At 35.9% G+C, this 25844-nt stretch overlaps 1 protein-coding gene across 2 annotated transcripts in view; it reads left to right on the top strand.

Moving 5' to 3' along the window:
- CHEK1 (checkpoint kinase 1) overlaps positions 1-6704 on the top strand; it is a 31579-nt gene extending 24875 nt beyond the window's left edge. For both annotated transcript variants that reach the window (XM_078432927.2, XM_060607767.3), the window contains exons 9-13: positions 901-1009; positions 1216-1393; positions 1665-1796; positions 4274-4375; positions 5860-6704. In XM_078432927.2, coding sequence (XP_078289053.1) covers positions 901-1009; positions 1216-1393; positions 1665-1796; positions 4274-4375; positions 5860-5955 — 617 coding nt within the window. In that variant the 3' untranslated portion in view covers positions 5956-6704. The remainder of the gene's footprint in view (positions 1-900; positions 1010-1215; positions 1394-1664; positions 1797-4273; positions 4376-5859) is intronic.
- The last annotated feature ends 19140 nt before the right edge of the window (positions 6705-25844 follow it).

Below are 25844 nucleotides of genomic sequence, written 5' to 3'. Positions count from 1 at the left end.
AATAAAATGTTCAGCTAAATGTAAGTGTGTTTAAATGACTTTGGGACCGTTCCAGTTGAGAGGAGGAGGCTGAAGGTCAAGAGAGAAGGAATGAAGGAGCATCAAGACCCCCTGAGATAGGAGGGCATAGGCTCACGTACAAGTACAGAGATGAACATTTTATGGGAGCATGGAAGAGGGAAGGATGGGTAGCAGTGCAAGTAAATTGACAGATTTAGTAGTGGCAAATTGAGGGAGTTTCTAATGACTTATTTTCTTTGTGCAGTTGGAGATGGTATCGAATGCGAAGCAGTGAGGTGGTGGGGGTGGGTCGTTATGGGAATTTGACAAGAGTATAGAAGTTTTGAAGAGATCATTGTGTAGAAAGGGAGAGGAAACTAACTAGAGAAACACAGTGTTGAAGATTCAGCTGATGGTAGTAACCAATGAATTTATAGTGGCATCATTTTCTGTATAATGATTATTCTTGGTAAAGCTTTTCCAGGGAGCAAAGAATGTTGGATAGAGCAGATTCATAATATTTATCACCACTGTCATAAATTGTTTTCTATTTTTAAAAGTTTTGGTTTTTTAGCTAGGTCTCTTTGTCTTCATAGAACACTGTTCTTTTACCATAAATGGTACCATTAAAATTGTGGCCTTAACCCCATACTTGGAACATGCTTACAGGTCAGGATTTGTGAAATGGGTAATTTGATAAGTGAGTTCTCATAAGTTTATAATGATCATATTTCTTTTGTAATCATGTACAAAGAGCCACTATTTGTCTTATAGAACTATTTTGCTTTAAATACATGGATTTAGATGTGTTTTTACTTCTTGAATTTTCCAGTGGGGTTAGTTGAAGAACATTGCTTAGGAGACTTGAAAATATTTGTATTTATGTTTTCTGTTTTTTAGGGGCAAAGAGGCCCCGAGTCACTTCAGGTGGTATATCAGAGTCTCCTAGTGGATTTTCTAAGCACATTCAATCCAATTTGGACTTCTCTCCAGTGAACAGTGCTTCTAGGTAAGATAAATCAGCAAAGATCAAATAGTTGTTGAATGTAGTACTCCCATAAGAAGTAATGCATATATATATATATATATATATTTTTTTTTTTTTCTTAATAGTGAATGTAATGTTTATCAGTGTGAGAATGGTAATGTGATATAAGAAAGGCCAGATTGATTTTATCTAAAAATATATATTTTCCCCATATCTCAATGCCTCAGTGAAGAAAATGTGAAGTACTCCAGTTCCCAGCCAGAACCACGGACAGGTCTTTCCTTATGGGACACCAGTCCTTCATATATTGATAAACTGGTACAAGGGATCAGTTTTTCCCAGCCCACATGTCCTGATCATATGCTCCTGAATAGTCAGTTACTTGGCACCCCAGGATCCTCACAGGTAAGGGAATTTAGTTTTTCAAACAAATAATGAAAACCCTCTAGTTTTTTGTCATAAAGCCTTTTTTTAAATGTATAAATCTTAGAAATGTTGTATTAACACTTTAACATATACAGATTTTTTTTTTTTTTGCAAAGGAAGGAAGAATTAGAAGATACTTTGATGTATAAGAATCTTAAGTCACAGAAGAGAATTTTCAGACCAATTAGTTGTGATATGACTGCTTTTGGTGATACCAGATTCATTCAGGTCTCCTCTGTTTGACATGTAGAACCCTTGGCAACGCTTGGTTAAAAGAATGACACGGTTTTTTACCAAATTGGATGCAGACAAATCTTACCAATGCCTGAAAGAGACTTGTGAGAAACTGGGCTATCAATGGAAAAAGAGCTGTATGAATCAGGTATGTTTCATTGATTTTCCTAAAGAAAAATGTAAATATTTGAGTAAAAAAGATCATTATCAGTATATTTTCAAAAAAGAAACAATTGAAATTCAAAGGATTTAAGTAAAATGTTGTTTACCTTAAATAATATTGAAAGTCTTCTCTGAGGTTATTAAAAATACTGACTCAAGTCATTTTCTTAAAAACTACATATACTTAAATTGTAACAGTAACAAAGATTCCCTTTATGAAAGATGAATACGTTAACAATCCCATATTTCTTCTACCTCCCCTGCTCCCACCTACCAGTTTTTGTTGTTTATGTTATTATGGCATATTTGTATTATTGAAATTCTTTATTTTTTTATTTTTTTTAATGTTTATTTATTTTTAAGAGAGACAGAGTGTGAGCAGGGGAGGGACAGAGAGAAAGAGGGAGATAGAACTTGAAGCGGGCTCCAGACTCTGAGCTGTCAGCACAGCCCTATGCAGGGCTCGAACTCACGAACCAAAGTCAGACACTTAACTGACTGAGCTACCCAGGAGCCCCTGTATCATTGAAATTCTAATCTGTCTTTAGGTTTTTCAAAAACTTTAATGTCATGAAAAACAACATGAGGGGAATATTATGTATTAAAGAAGCCTGATAAATAATGTAATGCATGATCTTTCACTAGATCATGGATTTAAAGGGGGAAAAAAAGCTTTAAAGAGTGTTATTGGGATGATTGGAGAAATTTAATATGGTTTTTATGTTAGATATTGTTTTTGTATCGGTGTCAAATTTCTTGGGTGTTGTCATAATATCGTGGTTTGTAGGCGAATGTGTTCATAGGAGAAATATGTTGAAGTGAAGTGTATGTCTTCTATAGCTTGGTTGAAAAACTTAAACACACACAAAAAAGACAAGTAAACATATACTTATCTAGGTTGATAAAATCAATGAAGGATATATGGTTATTTATTGTAGATTCTTTCAGTTGTTTTGTAGATTTGTAAGCTTTCAAAATTAAAAGTTAAGGGAAATTGTTACTATGCAGAAATCTGAGGCCAGTCTGATTTTCCTCTCCCTTGTGTGGGGTAACTTACTTTTTTTTGGTCAGGTAGATTTATTGAGATAAAACTCACATAACATAAAAATCATCACTTTAACCATTTTAAAGTGTACAATTTTGTGGTTTTGGTGTATTCACAAGATTGTGCTATTATCATCACTTAATTCCAGAACATTCCATTGCCCCCAAAATAAACTTTATACCAATTAGTGGTCACTCCTCATTCTTCCCTCCCTTCATTCCCTGGCAGCCACTGATTTACTTTCCGTCTTTGTGGACTGCCTATTCTGGATGGTTCATATAAGTGGAGTCATATAATGTCATATAAATGGCTCTTTGTGTCTGTGTTATTTTACTTAGCATGTTTTCAGGGATAATCTGTGTTGTTTACATTCATTACTACTTCATTCCTTTTTACGGGCAAATAATATTCCATTATGTGGATAGAAGACTACATTTTATTTGTCCATTTTCCTGTTGATGGACATTTGGGATGTTTCTACTTATAGGCTATTATATGAATAATGCTGCTACATACGTTAAAAAATTTTTTTTGTAATGTTTATTTATTTTTGAGAGAACAGAGACAGAGCACGAGCTGGGGAGGGGCAGAGAGAGGGAGACACAGACTCTGAAGCAGGCTGCAGGTTCCGAGCTGTCGGTACAGAGCCCGACGTGGGGCTCGAACTCATGATCTGTGAGATCATGACTTGGGCCCAGGTTGGACACTTAACTAACTGAGCCACCCAGGCACCCCTTATACAAGTTTTTGTATGAATTTACATGTGTTTTAGTTTGCCAGGGCTGTCATAACAAAACAGCAGAGACTGGGTGCTTAAACAACAGAAATTTGTTTTCTCATGATTCCAGAGACCGGAGTCCAAGATCAAGGTGGCAGCAGGGTTGGTTTCCTTGGAGGCTTCTCTTCTTGGCTTTCAGATGGTCTTTCCTCTGTGTGCATGCATACCTGGTATCTATGTATGCTAACTTTTTTTTCTTACAAAGACACCGGTCATATTGGATTAGGGCCCACCTAATGGTCTCATTTTTAACTTAATTACCTTTTTAAAGGCCAGTCTTCAAATATAATCGTATTCTAAAGAGTTAGGGCTTCAACATACGAATTTTGAGAGGACACAATTGCACCCATAACAATATGTTTTCAATTTCTTAGCTCTATACCTGCTAATAGAATTGCTAAAGCATAGAGTAACTCTACGTTTGACTTTTTGAGGAGCTGCCAAGTGGTTTACCAAAGCAGCTGCACCATTTACATTCCCAGCAGCAATGTATGTGTTTTGTATTTTTCCAGAACATGATGTGTTGTTCTAGTTTTGCATAATTGTGGTACACCAGTGTATTTTTTATAGTCATTCCTTGAAGTGAGAATTATTATAGATATTTTTGTAATTTGGACTAACCTGATTTTTATTGCCTTAGGTTACTGTATCAACAACTGATAGGAGAAACAATAAACTGATTTTCAAAGTGAATTTGGTAGAAATGGATGAGAAGATCTTGGTTGACTTTCGGCTATCTAAGGTATGTAGAACAGCACTTTTTTTTTTTTTTTTTTTTTTTGAGAGACAGAGTGTGCTGAACTAAAATCAAGAGTCAGATGCTTAATCAACTGAGCCACCCAGGTGCCCCTAGAATAGCACATTTTTTAAAAAAACTTTGTTTTGCTTTTGTTAGAGAAGTATTACATGTTTGTTGTAGAAACCTAAAAAATATGAAAACATATAGAGGAGAAAATAAAATCAAGTTTAATCTTATCCAGAGAGAACAGAGACTTATTTTTTACTATATTATAGTAGTCTTACTACTTCTTTAGTATGTACTATATGCAAATACTCTTACGTAGAGATTTTTTTTAATGCCATTTATTTGTATTTACATGGCATGTGTAAAATATCGTAACTTGCTTCTTATTCAATGTTATGAGCATTCATTCTTATCATTCTTCTAAAACAAAGTCTTTTTTGTAGAAAATGTAAATAAGTAAAAATGAAATAAAAATAATCCTAAATTATGCTACCCACCAGTAATTACCCTGATTATTTTAGAGCATTCTAAGCTTTGGGGCACCTGGGTTGGCTCAGTTGGTTGAGTGTCTGGCTCTTGATTTCAGCTCAGTCATGATCTCACCCTTCAGGAGTTTGAGCCCTGTATCGGATTCTGTTCTGACAGCTCAGTGCCTGCTTGTGATTCTCTCTCCTTCTGTCTCTGCCCCTCCCCTGTTTATGTTCTCTCTCTCTCTCTCTCTCTCTCTCTCTCTCAAAATAAATAAACTTCAAAAAAAAGGCATTCTAAACTTTTTCTTATTGAATCCAAATACATCTTTTTAATTACAATTATGTGTTTGTCAAAATGTACAATATCATTAATGAATCTTTATCTGTCATAAGTAAGTCTGTGATTAATGTTCATGTACATAGAGTTTTGTTCACATTTCTGGTTATTTCTTTAGAGATTACTCGTTCTGATAGAAGACCAAAATAGCATTTTCTCTATTTCCTGAGAGGTTGTACATGGCTCTAAAGGAGGTTGGAGAAATAGGTCACATTCTGAAATTGGAGCTTTGCTGTTAGATGCTTAGTATGGAATTAAATTATTAAGATCCTACTGTAGTGAAATCTTTATGACTGAACGACTGGCTTTGTTGCCACAGTATTTTGGCAAGATTTCAGTGTAGTTGTGTAGCTTAATTTTAGTTTACAAACCCCCAGTGCCTATGGAAAACAGTGACTTAGGTCCAGAGTTACCAATGCTTGAAACAGACAAGCTGCCATTGTTTCTGCTCTCTGAGCCCAGTGTAGTGGGATCAGTGATGGGCCCAAAATCAAGTTGGAATTATTTATGTAGCCATTTCTTCGAGAATATTTGGTCTTCATAAGAAGACCTTAAGGGAATTGTAGCTGGACATACCTAAGGATATTTGCCTTTAGTTACCACTAAAGACAGTTTGATTTTATGGCAGTCTCTTTTTTTGACTTTTTTTTTTTTGGATATTATTCCTAATATAGGGTGACGGATTGGAATTCAAGAGACACTTCCTGAAGATTAAAGGGAAACTGAGTGATGTTGTGAGTAGCCAGAAGGTTTGGCTTCCTGCCACATGAGAGATCCATTGGATTCCTGGTGAATATAGTGCTGCTATGTTGACATTATTCTTCCTAGAGAAGATTATCCTATTCTGCAAACTGCAAACATTAGTCCCTGAAGAGTTGTCTTCCCTCTAGCCAAACATTTTCCAATTCTTTTTGTATGTCCTGCATACAAACAATACCTGTATCTTCATTATAACTAAAGATTTGGGGAACGAATGGATAGAATTCATTAGATATTTCTTCATCTTGTGTTTAGTGTCTACATGTGATGGAAACCATACTTTGGGAATACATGAGCTTACCAGCTTTTATACCAATGTAATGAAAGATGATATTCTTGTCGCATTGTTAACAAAACATTTGGTTTTATCCAAAAAGTACATGTTTCCTTCATGTTGATTTAGTTATATGGATGGATTAGTAATAAAAGCAATCCCTGTAACTTTTGGACAGTAGATTTATCAGCCTATAAAGTGAAGCCAACTTCAAAAAATATATCCTCAAGATTTGTACTTCTATTTTCACAAGGGCATGACCAAGTATATAAATCTGTTTTTGAATTATAACTGTTAATTAAAATTGCAAGTAGGTATGTTTTTTTCCAGTGTGGTTAATAATATATATAATACTGGTTGGTGTTTCAAGTAGAAGTTGAGCATAAACTCTAATGCTTAACTACCTTTACTCTAAAACTACTATTGCACATTTTAAATATTTTTCTATATTATTTTCTACTTTCACAGCCATATTTTAATTCTTTATTAAAGAAATAAATTTTATTTTGAAAATGAAGAGCTAACTCTGTGGACTTATTGGTGACCAAGCTTCTAGGTGGTAGGGAATAATAGAGGAGGGAGAAAGAAAGAAGCTGTGACAGAAATAGATCTGCTAGATTTACTAAGACTTTGTTTTTCTGATAAAATTTATATTAATTTTTGAATGTATTAGGTTGGGGCCTGTATTCCTTTTTGTTGGTAATTTATAAAATTAATCATCTTAGTCTGCTAAGAACATGAAGTTTTATGGTTAGAGTTTTATCATTATTAGTGTATACTGGTAAATTGTGTTGCTGCAGTATACCCATAGGAGAAATAAATTTGAACCAATAGGTGGCTCTGACGAATTGAGCCAGTAAAATCTCAAACATGAAAGGAATTTTCTTCTTGAGAACTTGTCATTAGTAACTCTCAAAAACAAAGTTATCTCAGGTTTTGACCTCTTCCCTGAGTTCCAGACTTTTACAGCCATAGCCAAGCTGACAATTTCCACTTGACTAATAGTGAACACACGACCAAAACCAACGTTTGGTCCCAGTCCTACAACCCATTCCTCCCTAGTTCCTCCCATCCTAGTAAATGTTACATTCAGCCCTCCAGTGCCTTAAGCCCAAACCCCAGGAATCCTCTTTGACATGATTTTCATATTCTAAACTTAATACAGCAAATCCTATTCAGTTTAGCAGATTTATCTACAACCTATCCGACTTCACATCTCTCCTAGAAGTACTCTAGTTGAAGTCTCTGTTATCTATCTTTTCATATTACTTACTCTTCAACAGTTCAAAAAAGTAGTCAGAATGACCTTTCTAAAATGTGAATCAGGTATCCCTCCCCAGTTCTCAACTCTCATGACTTTTCACCACACTTCAAACACAATTTAGAATTTTCTCTGACCTCTTGGCCTTATAGGACCCGTCCTCGCCACATTTTGTGCCTCCTCTGCTGCTCTCTGACTTACTCATCCTGCTGTAGCTGCATTTGCTCTGCTGTTCCACTCGCAGTGTAAGCACATTCTCACCTCAAGGTCTTTCTTTGCTGTTCCCTCTCTCTGGAGGCTTTACTCCCCAGACTCATGTTATTTGTGCTTCACTTTAAGTCTGTGCTTAAGTGTCACATGTTATACAGTCTTTCATTGACTTACCTAAAATGTTACCCCACTTCTATCATTCTTTGTTTTTCATCATAACACTTATTATCTGACATTATATTTTTATTTACCTATTAAATGTCTGTTTCCTCCATTGCAATATGTAATATTTAAGCTCCTTGAAGTCAGGAATCCCATCTGTCTTGTTCAGTTCTGTGTCCCCAGCACCTAGAACATGCCTTATGTATTACAGCATGCAGCGAATGGTTACTTAATGAAGAAATAGACACTCAGTTATCTTATCTCCCCTCAGAATAGATCTGAAAGATGAACACTTCTCTCCATTTTGATTGCTATCACTCCAGTTCAAGCTCCTTCATCTCCTCCCTGGATTTCTTACTAAAAACTAATGTCTTCCCACTTCCACTCTTGCCATTTCCCAACCCTTGCTCCCTCAAAGCCTTTTCTTGACATAGATCCCAAGCTGGTTTTTTTTAAAAGATAAATTGTACTGTGACATTCCTTGCTTAAAAACCTCCAGTGACTTCCCATTGCATCAAAAATGGAATCTAAATTCTTTGCTTGGACTGACCTGCAAGATACACCATCTGTCCTCTTTACCTACCGTACTATAGGCATAGTGGCCTTCTACTTCTTCTTCTATTCATTGGGTATGCCAAGGCTCATTCCCCTTACCGGGCTTTGATGTTTACAGCTGCCACTGCCTGGAACCCCTTCCAGTAGTTTGCATGGCTTATTTAATATTCATATCTCAGCCCAAATGTTTCTACTATCCCCAATCACTGTCCCATTGTTTTGTTTTCTTCATAGAACTGATTACTATCTGAAATTATTTATTATCTGTGTCCCCTGCTAAAATGTAAGCTTGGACTTTGTCATATCTTTTCCTCCTTTGTTTTCTTTCTTTCTTTCTTTCTTTCTTTCTTTCTTTCTTTCTTTTTTTTTTTTCTTTTCTTTCTTTCTTTCTTTCTTTCTTTCTTTCTTTCTTTCTTTCTTTCTTTCTTTCTTTGTTTCTTTCTTTCTTTATAATTTTCCCCCCGTCTCCCTTCTTGCCCTTTAGTATATCTTATATATGGAACAGGATCTGGGATATAGCAGGTACTAAACAAGTATTTGATGAATAAATGAATGAACTAAATATCAGATGAAGAAAACGCTACAGAACATTGTACGGGGAAAGTGAATAGGTGCATAGTAAACAAACTTTCTCAGCTATTGGGATTTGTGTAGAATAGTGGGGAAAGTTCCATTCAGACTTGGACAGATTAGCTCTCACATTTATAATTATGCGAGCCCAAGCAACTGCCTCTGGAAAACATTCTAGGGTTGTTTTTAATCTTAAATGAGTTAATGTGTATGAAGAGTATAGGATACTGGGTTGCACAAAAGGCATTCAATAAACATAAGCTGCTCTAATTTTTCTGCAGTGTTCACTATGCCATTTGGGAGAAGGCATTTACTCCCATTTTTAAAATTAATGTTTGTTTATCAGTGAAAATTTGCTAAGTGTAAAAATGGGAAAGGGATTCTTATCCCAAGATAACAGCTAAAATTTTGTTGGAGAGATCAATGAGTGCTGCGCACGCGTGTGTGTGTGTGGGGTTGGTGTGGTGTGGTATGTGTAGTGGGTGATTGCTGAGATAAATATAAACACATAAAACACATACAGTTTAATAAGCAGTTATAAAGTTAACATCTGTTTAACCAAACTGAATTGAAGAAAGAGCATTTCTGGACCCTTATAAGCCTTCCCTTGGCCCCTTCTTACAGACCACTCCCTTCCCCCAGAAGTAATTATAAAGCTTATTTTTGTAATAATCCTCTCTTTGGTTTTCTTTAGTTTTCTCAGCTATTTATGCATCCTTAAATGATACAGTTTAGTTTTGCCTGTTTTTGAACATCATATAAATGAAATTAGGCTGTATGTAGTTTTTATATGTTGCATTCTCTTTATATTTATGCTATGGCATGTATCGAATTCATCAATTTTAATTACTGTATAGGATGCCATTTATGAACATATACCACTAATTATGTATTCACTCTAGTGCTAATAGGTTGGATTATTTGGATTATTTATAGTTTGACACTATTATTAACACGCCTGCTAAGAACATTGTTGTACATGTCCATGAATTTCTCTAGGTCCTGGAGACTAGTGTATATACCTCTGAGCAAATGGCTGGGTTTTAGGATATCTATATCTTCAACTTGAATAGAATAATGGCAAACTTTTCTAAGGTGATTGTACCAATTTATACTGTCATATGAAAAGAGGATGCAATTGCTGGAAAAAGTTTGGAATGATCTAAAGTATCAGAATTTTCATAGCAGAATATGTATGTCTAGTGTTCTCAGATTTTCCACCTGTGTTTATTGTTATTGGTCTAATTTTTGCCAAATTACTGGTGTGTAATGTCTTTGGTATTAATTTGCTCATTCCTAAGTTTAAATGAGGTTGAGTGTCTTATGATATACGCCCCCCCCCACTGTCTTTTCCTCATTTTTCTTCTGTTTTTCTTTTCCTTAATGATTTTAATTCGTGTGTTCAGCGTACTAGTTCTTTGTCAGTTGCATGAGTAGTATGTACACTCTCCTGTTCTGTGACTTAGTGTTTCATGTTTCATGGAGGTTTATAATTTTAATGTAGTTCAAGTAAGACCTTTCTTGGCTGGCTTTGTTTCCTATTTAAGGACTCATTCTCTACTTCAAGGTCGTGAAGATTTTCTTGTATGTTATTTCCTAAAAGCTTTATAGTTTGGCTTTCACGTTTAGATCTACAATCCACTTGAAAATGGATATTGTGTATAATGTGAGGCAGAGGTCAAGTTTCATTCCTCCCCTCCCCCACTTGGCTATCCAATTTTAAATTTATCCAATTTTTAAATTAAAAAACTGGCCGTTTTTTAAAACATTTTTTAGTTTATTTATTTTGAGAGAGAGAGAGAGCATGAGTGAGAGAGGAGCAGAGAGAGAGAGAGAGAGGATCCCAAGCAGCCTCTGGGTCAGCATAGAACCCTACATGGGGCTCGATGTCATGAACCATGAGATCATGACCTGAGCTGAAACCGAGAATTGGACACTTAACTGACTGAGTCACCCTGGTGCCCCAGGACTGGTTATTGAAAAGATTATCCTACTCCCACTGACTGCTCTTCATTGATTCAGTGTTCAGATTTCCAATTCTTGTTTTTTACAGTACATTTTGGATCAGGATCCAAATAAGGCCTACGTCAGCAATTGACTGATGTCTTTTAACTTGATTTTGGTCTACAAATTCCCCTTCAGCCTCCCTCCCTCTTTCTGACTCTTTTAACCTTGAAATTATTGATAGAAGAATCCAGCTGGTTTACTCTGTAATTTTCTTTGGTCTGGATTTACTGATGGCATCATTGTGATACAGTTTCTCATGCTTCCTCTGTTTCCTGTTTCTTTAAATATATACTTCAGGAGACGCACCTAGGTGGCTCAATCGGTTAAGCATCCAACTTCAGCTCAGGTCTTGATCTTGCGGTTCGGGAGTTTGAGGCCCCAGGTCAGGCTCTGTGCTGACAGCTCAGAGCCTGGAGCCTGCTTTGGATTCTTTGTCTCCCTGCTTCTCTTCCCCTCCCCTACTCGCTGTCTGTCTCTCATTAAAGAAAGAAAAACTTACATACATACTTCAGGATACTAGTTCTGTGTCAGTTATATGTGTTGCATATAACCATTTAAAATCATAGATTTCCAGGAGTGCCTGGGTGGCTTGGTTAAGCGTCTGACCAGCTCACATCATGATCTCATGGTCAGGACAGTGCAGACCTACTTGGGATTCTCTGTCCCCTCTCTCTCTGCCCTTCCCCCACTTGGACACACACTGTCCTGTTTCTCAGAATAAATGAACTTAAAAATAAATAAATAAAATCGTAGATATCCCTCTAAGTACCATTTCAAGTCATAAATTTCATTCGTTGTATTTTATCTGGCTCACATTTTTCTATCTCTGTGAGTTATTTTTGACCCATAGATTATTTAGAATTATGTTCCTGAATTTCCAAACCTTTGGGAATTGTTTTTATTTAAAAACTTTTATTAAGATGCAATTTATATGCCATAAAATTCACTCTTTAAAAAGTGTACCATTTAGTGGTTTGCAGTGTGTTCACAAAATTGTGCAACAATCACCACCACCATCTAATTCCAGGACATTTCATCACTCCACAAAGGAACCTTATATTCATTTTTTCCTCCCTTAGCCCCTGGGAAGCACTAATCTACTTTCTGTCTGAATGGATGTGCTTATTTTGGAATTGTATAATGTGTGGCCTTTTCTGTCTGTTTTTTTACTTAATGTGTTCAAGGTTTATCCATGTTGTAACATGTATCAGGTTTCCATTCCTTTTTATGGCTGAATAATAATATGTGGATACTACTTTGTGTTTATCCATCAGTTGATGGATATTTGGGTTTGTTCTACTTTTGGCTATTATGAAAAGGCTGCTGTGAACATTATTATACACACTTTTGTACATATTCATGCAATTTTCAGTTCCTTTGGGTATATACTTATATTTGCTGGGTGGTAATAGTTTTGTGAATATTTTAAAGTAAATTTTAGCTTAATTGTATTGTGGTCATAAAGCATACTTTATGTAGTTTCAGTATTTTGAAATTTGTTAAGTCTTATTTGGTGGTTCAGAATCCAGTTAAATTTTGTAAATGTTCCATCTGTGCTTAAAAAGAATATGGTGTATATAATTGTTGGGTATAAACTTCCATATATATCTAATCAATGCAGGTAACATATTCAAATTTTTGATATCCTACTTCTTATTCACTGAATTACTGATGAAGTTAAAATTCACTATGATTGTGGATTTGTGTATTTTTCCTTGTGATTCTATTAATTTTACTTTGCATTTGGGGGCGATGATTTAGTTTACATACAGGTGCAAACTTGTCATATCTTCTCAGTGAATTAAGCCATTTGTTTATTTTGACATGGCATTCTATATGGATATAGTAATGCTTTTTGTCCAATATTAAGGTAGCTCCACAGGCTTTCTATTGGTTAATATTTGTATGGCATATCTTTTCCACTCCTTTTCTTTTAACTCTTCTAAGCCATGTGTAAAATGCACCTCTTTTAATTATCTTTTAATCCAATCTGATGATCTTTGCCTAACTGGCACACTTACTCCATTTGTACTCAGTTTAATTACTGATATATTTGGATTTATTTCTACCATTTTACTTTGGTCCCCCTGTACTTAAATTCTTTTCTCCTTTTTTTTTTTTTTTTTTTTTTTTTTGTCTTGTTTGGCCTTCCTTGGTATTTCTTTAAAACTCATTTAGTCTTCTTCGTCTAGTTTGAAACTATAACTCTTATTTTGGTGAGGGCAGGGAGGACCGGTTCTCTAGAATTTACAAGGTACGTACTTATCAAAGCCTGAAGCTAATCACTTATACTCTTTCTGGGCAATCTAAGAACCTTATATTTTTCTACTTTATATACTGTTGTTTTGTATTTTAATATGTGTGTTTATATGTAATTCTGTCTATATAAATGTTTTTGAGAAAATTATAGTAATATCTCATTATAATTTTGATTTGCATTTCCCTAGTAGCTAATGATGTTGAATATCTTTTCATGTGCTTTCTTGCCATCTGTGTATCTTTGATAAAATGTTTTTTTCATGTCTCATTCATATTCTAATTGGATTTTTTTATGTTGGGTTTTGGAAGTTCTTTGTATGTCCTAGATGCTGGTTCCGTGTTGGATATATGGTTTGCAAATACACTGTCCCATTCTGTAGCTTGCCTTTTCATCTTCTTAATGGGTCTGAAAATGACAGAAGTTTTAAATTAAAATCAAGTCCAATTATTAATTTTTCATTTTATGAATGATGTTTTGGGGATCTATTAGACAAAGAGTCTAATAATCCTTTGTCTAGGCTTAGATCTCAAAGATTTTCTCCTATATTATTTCTAAAAGTTTTTGTTCTTTCATTTTACATTGAAGGCTGTGATGCATTTTGAGTTAATTTTTGTGTAAGGTGTGAGCCTTCAGTCGAGTTTAATTTCTTTTTCCTCTGAATATCTAGTTGTCCCACTGCCGTATGCTGAAAAGGTTGTTTTTCCTCCATTGAATTGCTTTCGCACCTTTGTAAAAACATCAGTTGGGTGTATGTGTAGGTTTGTTTCTGGGTTCTCTGTTCTGTGTCATTGATGTATATGTATATCTTTCCAAAAATACCCCACAATCTTGATTACTACAACTATATAATGTGAATTTGGTAGATTGATTCCTTCCAGTTTGTCTTTTTCAAAATTGTTTTAGCTATTCTAGTCCTTTGTCTTTTCGTATACATTTTAGAATAATCTGTCTGAATCTAAAAAAAATCTTGCTGTGTCTTAGTTTTAATTGTGGTAAAATATATACAATATAAAATTTATCATTTTAAGTATTTTTAAGTGTCCTGTTTGGTGACATTCAGTACATTCACACTGTGATGCAATCATCATCATCATCATCCATTCCCAGAACTTTTTCATCTTCCCACACTGAAACTCTTGTACATATGAAACTAACGCCTCATTTACCCTTTGCCACCGGCACTCAACATTCTGTCTGTTTCTATGGCTTTGAATATAGTACCTCTAGTCCCTCATAGAAGTAGAATCATACAATATTTGTCCTTTTGTGTCTAGTTCATTTCACTTAGCATTTGTTCTCAAGGTTTATCCCTATTACAGCATGTATCAGATTTCATTCCTTTTGAAAGGCTGTATAATATTCCATTGTATTATAATCCACATTTTGTTTATCCATTTATCCTTTGATGGACATTTGGGTTGTTTGTACCTATTGGCTGTTGTACAGCTGTACGGCTGCTGTGAACATGAGTGTACAAATATCTATTTAAGTCTCTGCCTTCAGTTCTTTTGGGAATATACCTAGAAGTGGAATCATTAGTTATATGGTAAATCTGTTTTTAATATTTTGAGATAACACAATATTGTTTGCCACAGTGGCTGTACCATTTTACATTCCCATCATCCTATAGTTATTACAATATATTTAAAATTAACACCAACTTAATTTTGGCATGAAAGGACTCTAGGCCTTTACAGCTTTGCTTCTTCCCTTCCCCATTTTATTGTTGTCACAAATGATATCTTTATATATCATATACCTATTAACATAGATTTACAGTTATTTTTTAAATTTTTTTTTAACGTTTATTTATTTTTGAGACAGAGAGAGACAGAGCATGAACGGGGGAGGGTCAGAGAGAGAGGGAGACACAGAATCTGAAACAGGCTTCAGGCTCTGAGCAGTCAGCACAGAGCCCGACGCGGGGCTCGAACTCACGGACCGCGAGATCATGACCTGAGCCGAAGTCGGACGCTTAACCGACTGAGCCACCCAGGCGCCCCAGATTTACAGTTATTTTTTATGCATTTGTCTTTTAAATCCTGTATAAAAGTGGAGTTCTAATTGTTTTCTCACTACACATAAGGCTTTGTTTTTCTCTGGCTATTTTTAACATTTTTTTTTCCTCTGAATGTGGAAGTTCCTCAATTAAAAATAGAAATACTTTACAATCTAGTAAATCCACTTTGGAGTATTTACCCAACGAAAACAAAACCACTAATTAGAAAAGATATATGCATCCCATGTTTGTTGGATACGGAAGCAACCCAAGTGTCCATTGATAGATGAGTGGATAAAGAAGAGGTGGACTGTGTGTGTGTGTGTGTGTGTGTGTGTGTGTGTGTGTGTTGATAGAAAATTACTCAGCCATAAAAAATGAAAATTTGCCATTTGTGACAACATGGATGGACCTAGTAGGAGTGTTGTGCTGAATGAAATAAGTCAGACAGAGGAAGACAAATACCATATGATTTCACTTGTATATGGGATATATATATAAAAAAAGAGAAACAGAAACAACACAAAGATAAAGAAAAAACTGATGGTTGCCAGAGGAAAGGAAGATGGGGGGATGGATGAAATAGGTAAAGAGAGTTAAGAGGTATAAATTTCCAGTTATAAAGAAGTTACAGGGATGAAAAGTACAGTGTAGGGAATATAACGAATAATATTGTAACTGTATGATGACAGATGGTAGCTGCACTTACTGTGGTGAGCATTTCGTAATGTATATAATTATAAAATCACCATGTTTATACCTGAAACTAAGGATTGTATGTCAACTACAATTAAAAATAAATTTTTAAAAGTTTTTTTTTTGTCTTTAGTTTTTAGAAGCTTAATTATGATGGTTCTTAGTGTAGGTTTCTTTAGATTTTTGCTATTCGGTATTTTCTCAGCTTTTTGAATATATAGTTTATGTCTCTCTAAACTTGGGGAAGTTTTCAGCTTTTATTTAAGTATATTTTCAGTCCTGCTTTCTTCTCTTTAGGGACTCCAATGGCGTGAATGTTAGATCTTTTGTTATAGGCTCTGTTCTTGTGTTTATATGTATATTTTTTTTTTAGTTTTTTGCTGTTTTCTGATTGGGGAATTTCTCTTTTCTGTCTTCTGGTTCACTTATTCTTCTTTCCTCTCCATTCTGCTGATGAGTCCAATCCACTGAGTTTTTTATTATGGTTATTATATTTTTCAGTCCTGAAATTTTTATTTGGTATTTCTATATGTTTTATTTATTTGCTGAGACATTTTATCTACTGAGGCTTTCTATCCACTTTTTTCAAGAATGTTCATAATTCCTCATGGAAGCATATTTATTATAGCTGCTAAAATCTTTTTCAGATAATCCAACATCTCTATCATCTCAATTTTGACATACATTGTCTTCCCCCGCCCCCCATTTAGTCTGGGATCTTCCTCGTTCTTGATATGAAGAGTAATTTTTTTAAACTTGGACAGTTTTTAAAAATTTTATTCATTTATTTTGAGAGAGAGAGTGTATGCACAAGTAGAGGAGGGGCAGAGAGAGAGAAAATCCCAAGTAGGCTCTGCACTGTCAACACAGAGCCCAATGTGGGGCTTGAACTCCTGAATTGCGAGATCATGACCTGAGCCAAAGTCAGGCACTTAACCAACTGAGCCACCCAGGTGCCCTGAAACAACATTTTTTGAACTGTGTTTTGGAAATGGAATTTTATTTAAGCCTTTTGTTTTAATTGGCTTTTTTGCAACACTACTCCAGCAGTGAGAGGGGACAATATCTTGTGCTATCAGGTAGAGACAGATGTCCAGGTTTTCCATTGGCCCTTCATTGACACCCAAGTCGGGGAGCTCTTCATTACTGCTGTGCAGGGTAGACTTCCAGCTCCACATGTAGTCACCACTGATACTATCATGGGGCCTGCCTCCTTACTCCTGGGTAATGGGGAAAGTCCCAACCCCACTAGACTGCCTCTGGTACCACTCCAGTGGGGATGGGAAGTTACTCCCCATTATTGCTGAGTGGAGGCAGAAAAGTCCTGGCTTTCCCCATGGCCTGCGCCGACACTGTTTGGGAAGGGCCTTATTTCCTACTGGGGATGAAATCCCAACTCCGTACTTGGCCTTCTCTGACACAACTACAACAGAGGTGTTGGGCAGCTGATTATATCCTCATTATATAGAAAGAAGTGCAGGCTCCTCACTTGGCCTGTGCTGGTATTGGTGGGTATGGGACCATAACTGTTACTGTGGTATGTAGCTGTAATTGATTGGTTGTTGTCTTTTGACGGGGGGAGGGGAGGGGGGGTAAAAAAGCATTTAATAACAAATTCCTTACATTTGTACAGTTTACATTAAAATTTTTTTTAATCCCCATAAAGTTAACATATAGTGTTATATTAGTTTCAGGTACACAATATAGTGATTCAGTAATTCTATGCATTATTCAGTGTTTGTCAAGATAAATGTACCCTTGGGGTGCCTGGGATGGCTCAGTCAGTTGGGCATCCAACTCTTGATTTTGGCTTAGGTCATGATCTCACAATCATGAGATTGAGCCCCACATGGGGGTCTGTGCTGAGCGTGGAGCCTGCTTAAGATTCTCTTTCTCTCTCTTTGTTCCTCCCCCACACTCCCTCTCTAAAAAAAATAAAAATAAAAAAAAGTGTATTCTTAATCCCCTTCACCTATTTCACCCATCGCCCCCCCCACCTCCCTCTAGTAACCATCTGTTTGTTCTCTCCAGTTAAGAGTCTGTTTTTTTGGTTTGTCTCTTTGTTTTTCTTTTTTTTTTGTTTCTTAAATTTTACATGAGATCATATGGTATTTGTCTGTCTCTGACTTATTTCACTTTGCACTCTCTCTAGATGCATCCATCTTGTTGCACCTGGCAAGATTGCATTCTTTTTATGGCTGAATAATATTCCATTGTGGGGTGTGTGTGTGTGTGTGTGTGTGTGTGTGTGTGTGTACATGTGCACGCACACCTGTGTATATCTCATATCTTCTTTTTCCATTCATCTACGGATGTACACTTGGGCTTCTTCTGTAATTTGGCTATTGTAAATAATGCTGCAATAAATATAGGGATGTATATATCCTTTTAAATTAACATTTTGTATTCTTTGGGTAAATACCCAGTAGTGTGATTTCTGGACCAGATGGTAATTCTATTTCAAAAATTTTGAGGAGCCTCCATACTGTTTTCCACAGTGGCTGTGCCAGTTTACATTCCCACCAATAGTACATGAAGGTTCATTTTTCTCCACATCCTTGCCAACATGTGTTGTTTCTTACGGGTTTTTTTTGTTTGTTTTGTTTTGGGTTTTTTTTTTTTTTTTTTTTAGCCATTCTAACATGTGAGGTGATAGTTCCTTGTGATTGTTTATTGTCCTTTTTTTCTTTTTCTTTCCTATTGGCATTTTCAGGTTGCCAGATTCTTCACCTCCATATCTGGAATATCTGAGGGTAAAAAAAACAAACAGGGAACTCAACACTGTTTTTCCTTGCATCCCGAGGTCCCTAGCTAGTTTACCTTCTTGTCTCCCCTTTTCAGATTCGTATGTTTTATAACGTCCAGGGGTTTTGGTTGTCCTTTGAGGGAGGCATAGGGAAAAGTATGTTTACTCCATCTCACAGAAGCGGAAGTTTAGACGTGTATCAGTTTTAAGTGTCAACATATGGAATATATTTTAATTCTTTGAGACATTATTATTTTATTTATGCAATGTAGATTGAGCCAGATTCTTTTCCTTTTCTTTCTTTCTTTCTTTCTTTCTTTCTTTCTTTCTTTCTTTCTTTCAAGTGTTTTCTTCTCATCTTATGGAGTTTCTGGGATAATTTTCCTTTTGTTTGAAGTTCATCTTTTTAATTTTTCCTTTAGGGTCTGTTGGTGGTGATACTCTTAGTTTTTACTTGTCTGAAAATGTCCTATTTGACCTTAATTCTTTTTTTTAATGTTTATTTATTTTGAGAGAGAGATGGTGAGCAGGAGAGAGCAGAGGGAGAGAGAGAAAAAAATCCCAAGCAGGCTCCACACTGTCAGCATGGAGCCCAGTGTGGGGCTCAAACCCATGAACCCCGAGATCATGACCAGAGTCGAAGTCACTCGCTCAACCTACTGATCCACCCAGGCACTGCTAAATATTTTAAATATTTTCCAGTATTTTTAGTTTTGTTTTTTTTTTCAGTATGAGGAGTAGTCCAAATAGCCTAAGTTTCAGTTGGTGTTATTTTTCCTCTGAATAATTCAATATGCATTTCCTAGGAACAAGGACCTTCTCATAGACAACCTAGTTTAGTTTATAGAAATCCAGAAACTTAACACTGATATAATACTCTTATCCAGTTCATAGTGTATATTCAAATCTTATCAATTTTCTCAATAATATTCTTTAGAAAAATGTTTAGGTCAGGGTCATGCATGGTTTTCATGTCTCCTTATTCTCCTTGAATTTGAAACAGTTCCTCTGTCTTTATGTTTCTTGACCTTAACATTTTTGAAGATTATAGACCAGTTATTTCATATAATTTCCCTAAGTTTTGTTTTGTATGATGTTTTCAGATGATTAGGTTCAGATTATGTATTTTGGGTAGGAAGATCACTGATGGTGTGTCCGCAGTTATTGATGTTTGGATTTTTGTTTACCATATTGACACTGTTTGTCTACCAGTTTTCAATTTGGCCCAAGGGGTTGTTCTTTTATTTTTTTTTTCATTTTCTACCTTATTTGAGTTAATCAAATATTTTTTTGGTATTCCATTTAAAATTTTCTATTGGGTTTTTAGCTATCGCTTTCTGTATTTTTTAAAATGACTTTTCTCTAAGGATTACTCTATCTTTTCTCAGTTGAGTTAAATTAATATTGTACTATTTCACTTAAAAATAAGAAACTTTTGAAATAGTTCCAGTGATCTCCCCTGTCCTTTGTGCTATTATTGTTATATATATTATATCTTTCTACATTACAAATAATTTTACCTTTAAGTGAGCATGACTTTTAAAATTATGAAAAGAAGGGACGCCTGGGTGGCTCAGTCAGGTAAGTGTCCGACTTTGGCTCAGGTCATGATCTCACGGTTCATGAATTTGAGCCCCATGTCAGGCTCTTTGCTGATGGCTTGGAGCCTGGAGCCTGCTTCGGATTTTGTGTCTCCCTCTCTCTGCCTCTCTTCTGCTCACACTCTGTCTCTCTCTCTCAAAAATAAACATTAAATTTTTTAGTTAGGAAAAGAAATAGTATACATGTCTTAAATTTATCCACATATTTACTTTACCTGTTCTCCACCTTTCTTCCTGTAGATCAGAGTTGCCATCTGGCATCATTTTCCTTTAGCTTCCTTGCACGTGAAGAAATTCCTGTAGCTTTTTTTTGTAGTATGGGTCTGCTGGTTGTGAATTCTCTTCCTGTTTGGTTATATGAAAATGTCTTCATCACCTTCATTTTTGAAGGGTAATTGTCTTGTTTGTAACATTCTGACTGACAGGATTTTTTTTTTTCTTTTATGGCTTTAAACATGTAATTCCCTTGTTTTCTGTTCTCTTTTTTTTTTTTTTGATAAGAAGTCAGCTGACATTTGTATCAGTGTTCTCCTATATAATAATGTATCTTTCGTTGGGACCAATTTTGAGTTTTTCCCCCTTTATCTTTGAATTTTAGTAATTTGACTGTTACGTGCCTATATGGTTTTCAATTGTATTTCTCCTACCTTCAGTACACTGAACTTCTTAGATGTGTAAGTTTATGTTTTTCAACCCATTTGCGGAAATTTGGGCCATTATTATTATTATTATTATTATTATTATTATTATTTTGTCTCATTATCTCTCCCCTATTCTTCTGGGACTCCAATTACCTATATGTTATGTTGCTTGATATTGTCCCGTGCAAGTCACTGAGGATTTGTTCTCTTTCTTTAATATTTTTTCTCTGTTTTTCAGATTGGATAATTTCTGTTGAGCTCTCTTCAAAATTGCTGACTCTTACATGGTCTCTAATATGCTGTTAAAACTATCTAGTGATTTTTTTCAGTTATTGTCCTTTTCAGTTCTGAAATTTCCATCTGATTCTTTTTTATAGTTTCAGTTTCTATGTTGAGATTCTGTATCTGTTCATTCATATGACACTATTTTCCTTCAGATTCTTGAAGATATCTCTAATAGCTGCTTACTGCTTTTGTTCACTGATTCCAATGTCTGGTACATCTTGGGGTCAGTAACCTTTTTTTTCTTTGCTATGGGTCACATTTTAATTTCTGTGTCTATTAATTTCTTATATAGTGGACATAGTGAATGATGCATTGTAGAGGTTCTGGATTCTGTTCCTCTGAAGTGTGTCGACTTGTGTTCTACTAGGTAGTTATCTTAGGTTGACTTGTACTCCAAACTCTATCTCCTTTGAGGTATACAGCAGCACAGATCTCTGCTCAGTTCTTTTAGCTTCCAGCTGCTATTGTTGTCAGACCTCCTGAAGTCCGTGATCAGCCAAGAATTTGGTCACAGTTTATACACATTTTGAGGCTTATCTGTGGCTTCTTCCTTTCCAGAATTTCCCTAATTTTACAGCTGCTTTGCCAGCCCTAATCTTGGTTCTCTGAATCTTCAAACCAGTAAACTGTGGGGTTGTGCCCTCCCTGTGTTATGTGGATGAAGAAGTGCCCTTAAAATAAAGCCACAGACTTGTAAATCTCACCCATTGCTGTTCCTATCTTTTTAGGGGTGACTTCCCTCCAGTTCCTTTCTTTTTTTATTTTTATGTGTATTTATTTTGAGAGTGTTCACATGAGTGAGAGTGGGGGAGGGGCAGAGAGAGAGGGAGAGAGAGAGAATCCCAAGCAGGCTCTGCACTGTCAGCACAGATCCTGATATGGGGCTCAGTCTCACAAACTGTGAGATCATGACCTGAGCCAATCAGGAGTCAGACACTTACCCAACTAAGCCACCAAGGTACCCCTCTTCAGTTCCTTTCAAGGAACTTTTAAATAGTTCTTTCTTATGTTTTACCCAGTTTATAATTTGCAGGCATGAGCAAGACATCCAACTTGTATATTCTTATCTAAAGGAGGGGTAGTTCAACCAAACTATTCCACTATTAATGGAAGCCAGAACTTCCCTTCTTTTAAATTTTAACATATTTGAACTTAGTTGCTCAAAATACATAGCTAATAGATTTAGCTATATTTTATAGAACAGATTTAGCTGATATTTATCCCCTTCCCTCAAAAAAAAAGTGTCAACTGTGTTAGTAGGATTTCATTTTCATTCTTGCCCTCAGTAGACCATATTTCAATTGAGAATTCATTTGTAATTTTAGTTCCAGGTTTGGGGGGTCTTTAGTTTTGAATGCCAGTTTATCAAGGGATAGTACTATGTATCTAAAATAATTCTCACTCAGAAATTTCAAAAGGAGTGTGAAAGAGCCTCGATACCACTGTCGTTTATTTTAGCTTGTGACAAGATTCTCCAGTTTGTCTTGCTTAGGATCCTGCAATTTTAACAATTTTGTATGGTTGTTTTCGAGATTAAAAGAGAAAGCATAAACAAAACTGCTTCTCATGGCACAGAGTATATATTCTGTAAATGCTATTCCCACCCTCTTCACACTGATGATTGTCTTCATGGAAATACATACACAACATCAGTGCCCAACTCATTCATTTGGTTCTTAAATAGGACATATTTAAATCCATAGGTGAAAATACTAAATTAACCACAGCTTATATTTCTCTATTAACATACAAAAATGTTGAATGTGTTGTCAATATGGATATTCCCATAAAAAAACAAGTATGAATGTAACCATCACTGAGTTTTAGCCAACGGAAATACATGCCAAGAAACATGTTGTTTTGTTTTGTTTTAAAAAATTTGAAGTTCGGGGCGCCTGGGTGGCGCAGTCGGTTAAGCGTCCGACTTCAGCCAGGTCACGATCTCGCGGTCCGTGAGTTCGAGCCCCGCGTCAGGCTCTGGGCTGATGGCTCGGAGCCTGGAGCCTGTTTCCGATTCTGTGTCTCCCTCTCTCTCTGCCCCTCCCCCGTTCATGCTCTGTCTCTCTCTGTCCCAAAAATAAATAAAAAACGTTGAAAAAAAAAAATTAAAAAAAAAAAAAAATTTGAAGTTCCATTGTCTTCCAGGCAACAGTTATTGCCAACAAAGAGTCTGTTACCAATATGTTTTTGGGAGAGGGTTCATGGTGTGTGTGTGTGTGTGTGTGTGTGTGTGTGTGTTTAATTTTTAAACTTCACAAACAATAAAATTTGTTTCTTGATGTACTATTCCAAGAGTTCTTAAGCATGAAATCTAAAGCCCTGTACATAAAAGAAAAAAAAATGATAAATTAGATTTTACCAAAACTAAAGGCTTTTGCTCTGCAAAAGACATTGTTAAGACCACCCAGCTGACTGAAAACTATAGAAAGCTTATGAAAGAAATTGAAGAACACACACACACACACACACACACACACACACAAAGGAAAAATATTCCATGCTTATGGATTGGAAGGACAAATATTGTTAAAATGTCGATACTACCCAAAGCAATCTACATATTCATCACAGTCTGTATCAAAATAACACCAGCATTCTTCACAGAGCTAGAACAAACAATCCTAAAATTTGTATGGAACCAGAAAAGACCCTGAATAGCCAAAGCAATCCTGAAAAAGAAAACCAAAGCTGGAGGCATCACAATCCTGGACTTCAAGATGTATTACAAAGCTGTAATCATCAAGATGGTATGGTACTGGCACAAGAACAGACACTCAGATCAATGGAACAGAATAGAGAACCCAGAAATGGACCCACAAACGTATGACCAACTAATCTTTGATAAAGCAGGAAAGAATATTCAATGGAATAAAGACAGTCTTTTCAGCTAATAGTGCTGGGAAAAGTGGATGACGACATGCAGAAAAATGAACCTGAACCACTTTTTTCCACCATACACAAAAATAAACTCAAAATGGATGAAAGACCTAAACATAAGACAGGAAGCCATCAAAATTCTAGAGAAAGCAGACAAAAACCTCTTAATCCTTAGCTGCAGCAACTTCTTACTCAACACATCTCTGGAGGCAAGGGAAACCAAAGCAAAAATGAACTATTGGGATCTCATCAAAATAAAATTTTTTGCACAGCGAAGGAAACAATCAAGAAAACTAAAAGCAACTGGCAGAATGGGAGAAGATATTTGCAAATGACATATCAGATAAAGGGTTAGTATCCAAAATCTATAAAGAACTTATCAAACTCAACATCCAAAAAACAATCCAGTGAAGAAATGGGCAAAAGACATGAACAGATACTTCTCCAAAGAAGACATCCAGATGGCTAACAGACACATGAAAAAATGCTCAATATCACTCATCATCAGGGAAATGCGAATTAAAACCACAATGAGATACCACCTCACACCAATCAGAATGGCTAAAACAAACAACTCGGTCAACAATAGATGTTGGCAAGGATGCGGAGAAAGAGTATCCCTTTCGCACTGCTGGTGGGAATGTAAACTGGTGCAGCCACTCTGGAAAACAGTATGGAGGTTCCTCAAAAAATTAAAAATAGAAGTACCCTACAAATTGCACTACCAGGTATTTATCCAAGGGACACAGGTGTGCTGTTTCAAAGGGGGTACTCCAAAGTTTATAGCAGTGCTATCAACAATAGCCAAAGTATGGAAAGAGCCCAAATGTCCATCGACGGATGAATGGATAAAGAAGACGTAGTATATATGTACAATAGAGTATTACTCAGCAATCAAAAAGAATGAAATCTTGCCATTTGCAACTACGTGGATGGAACTAGAGGGTATTATGCTAAACAAAATTAGTCAATCAGAGAAAGACAAATATATGACTTTACTCATATGAGGACTTTAAGATATAAAACAGATGAACATAAGGGAAGGGAAGCAAAAATAATATCAAAACAAGGAGGGGGACAAAACATGAGAGACTCTTAAATACAGAGAACAAATTGAGGGTTGCTGGAGGGGTTGTGGGTGGGGGGATGGGCTAAATGGGTAAGGGGCATTAAGGAAGACACTTAGGATGAGCACTGGGTGTTATATATAGGGGATGAATCACGGGAATCTACTCCTGAAATCATTATTGAACTATATGCTAACAAACTTGGATGTAAAATTAAAAAAAAAAAAAAAAAAAAAAAAAAAAAAGACCACTCAGCTGATCTCAGGAGTTTTAAACAGAGGTTTGGGGGAGCAGTGGCTGAAAGGAGATGGGCTTGTGTAGGAAAAGAGGATTGATTTTGGTCTTGAAAGAACCATTCCGGCTAATATTTATAGTGTAGTGGAAACAACTCAAATTGACATCATGCAGATTTGGTTTTGAAATCTGGCCCTGGCTCACTGTAGCTCTGTAACCATGGCAAGTTTGGAACAACATGAAATCTGAATAAATTCTGTGTGTTTGTACACTAAGGATGATGCTATCTTTTTTGTCTACCTTTCTGGGCTCTTTTCTGAGGATCAGATGAAACCATGTATGTGAAAACACACTGAAGAATATAACACTGATACAGGTAGGTGAGGGACTATTAATAGTTATTTCCACTCGCCCCTCTATGCTGATATGATCCCGTAACATTGTGTGAGAAAAAT

Source organism: Panthera onca, chromosome D1, assembly GCF_046562875.1.
Source record: "Panthera onca isolate mPanOnc1 chromosome D1, mPanOnc1 haplotype 2, whole genome shotgun sequence".
Taxonomy (NCBI): domain Eukaryota; kingdom Metazoa; phylum Chordata; class Mammalia; order Carnivora; family Felidae; genus Panthera; species Panthera onca.
Note: the sequence above shows the minus strand (reverse complement) of the source record. Positions and strands in the feature narration are given on the sequence as shown.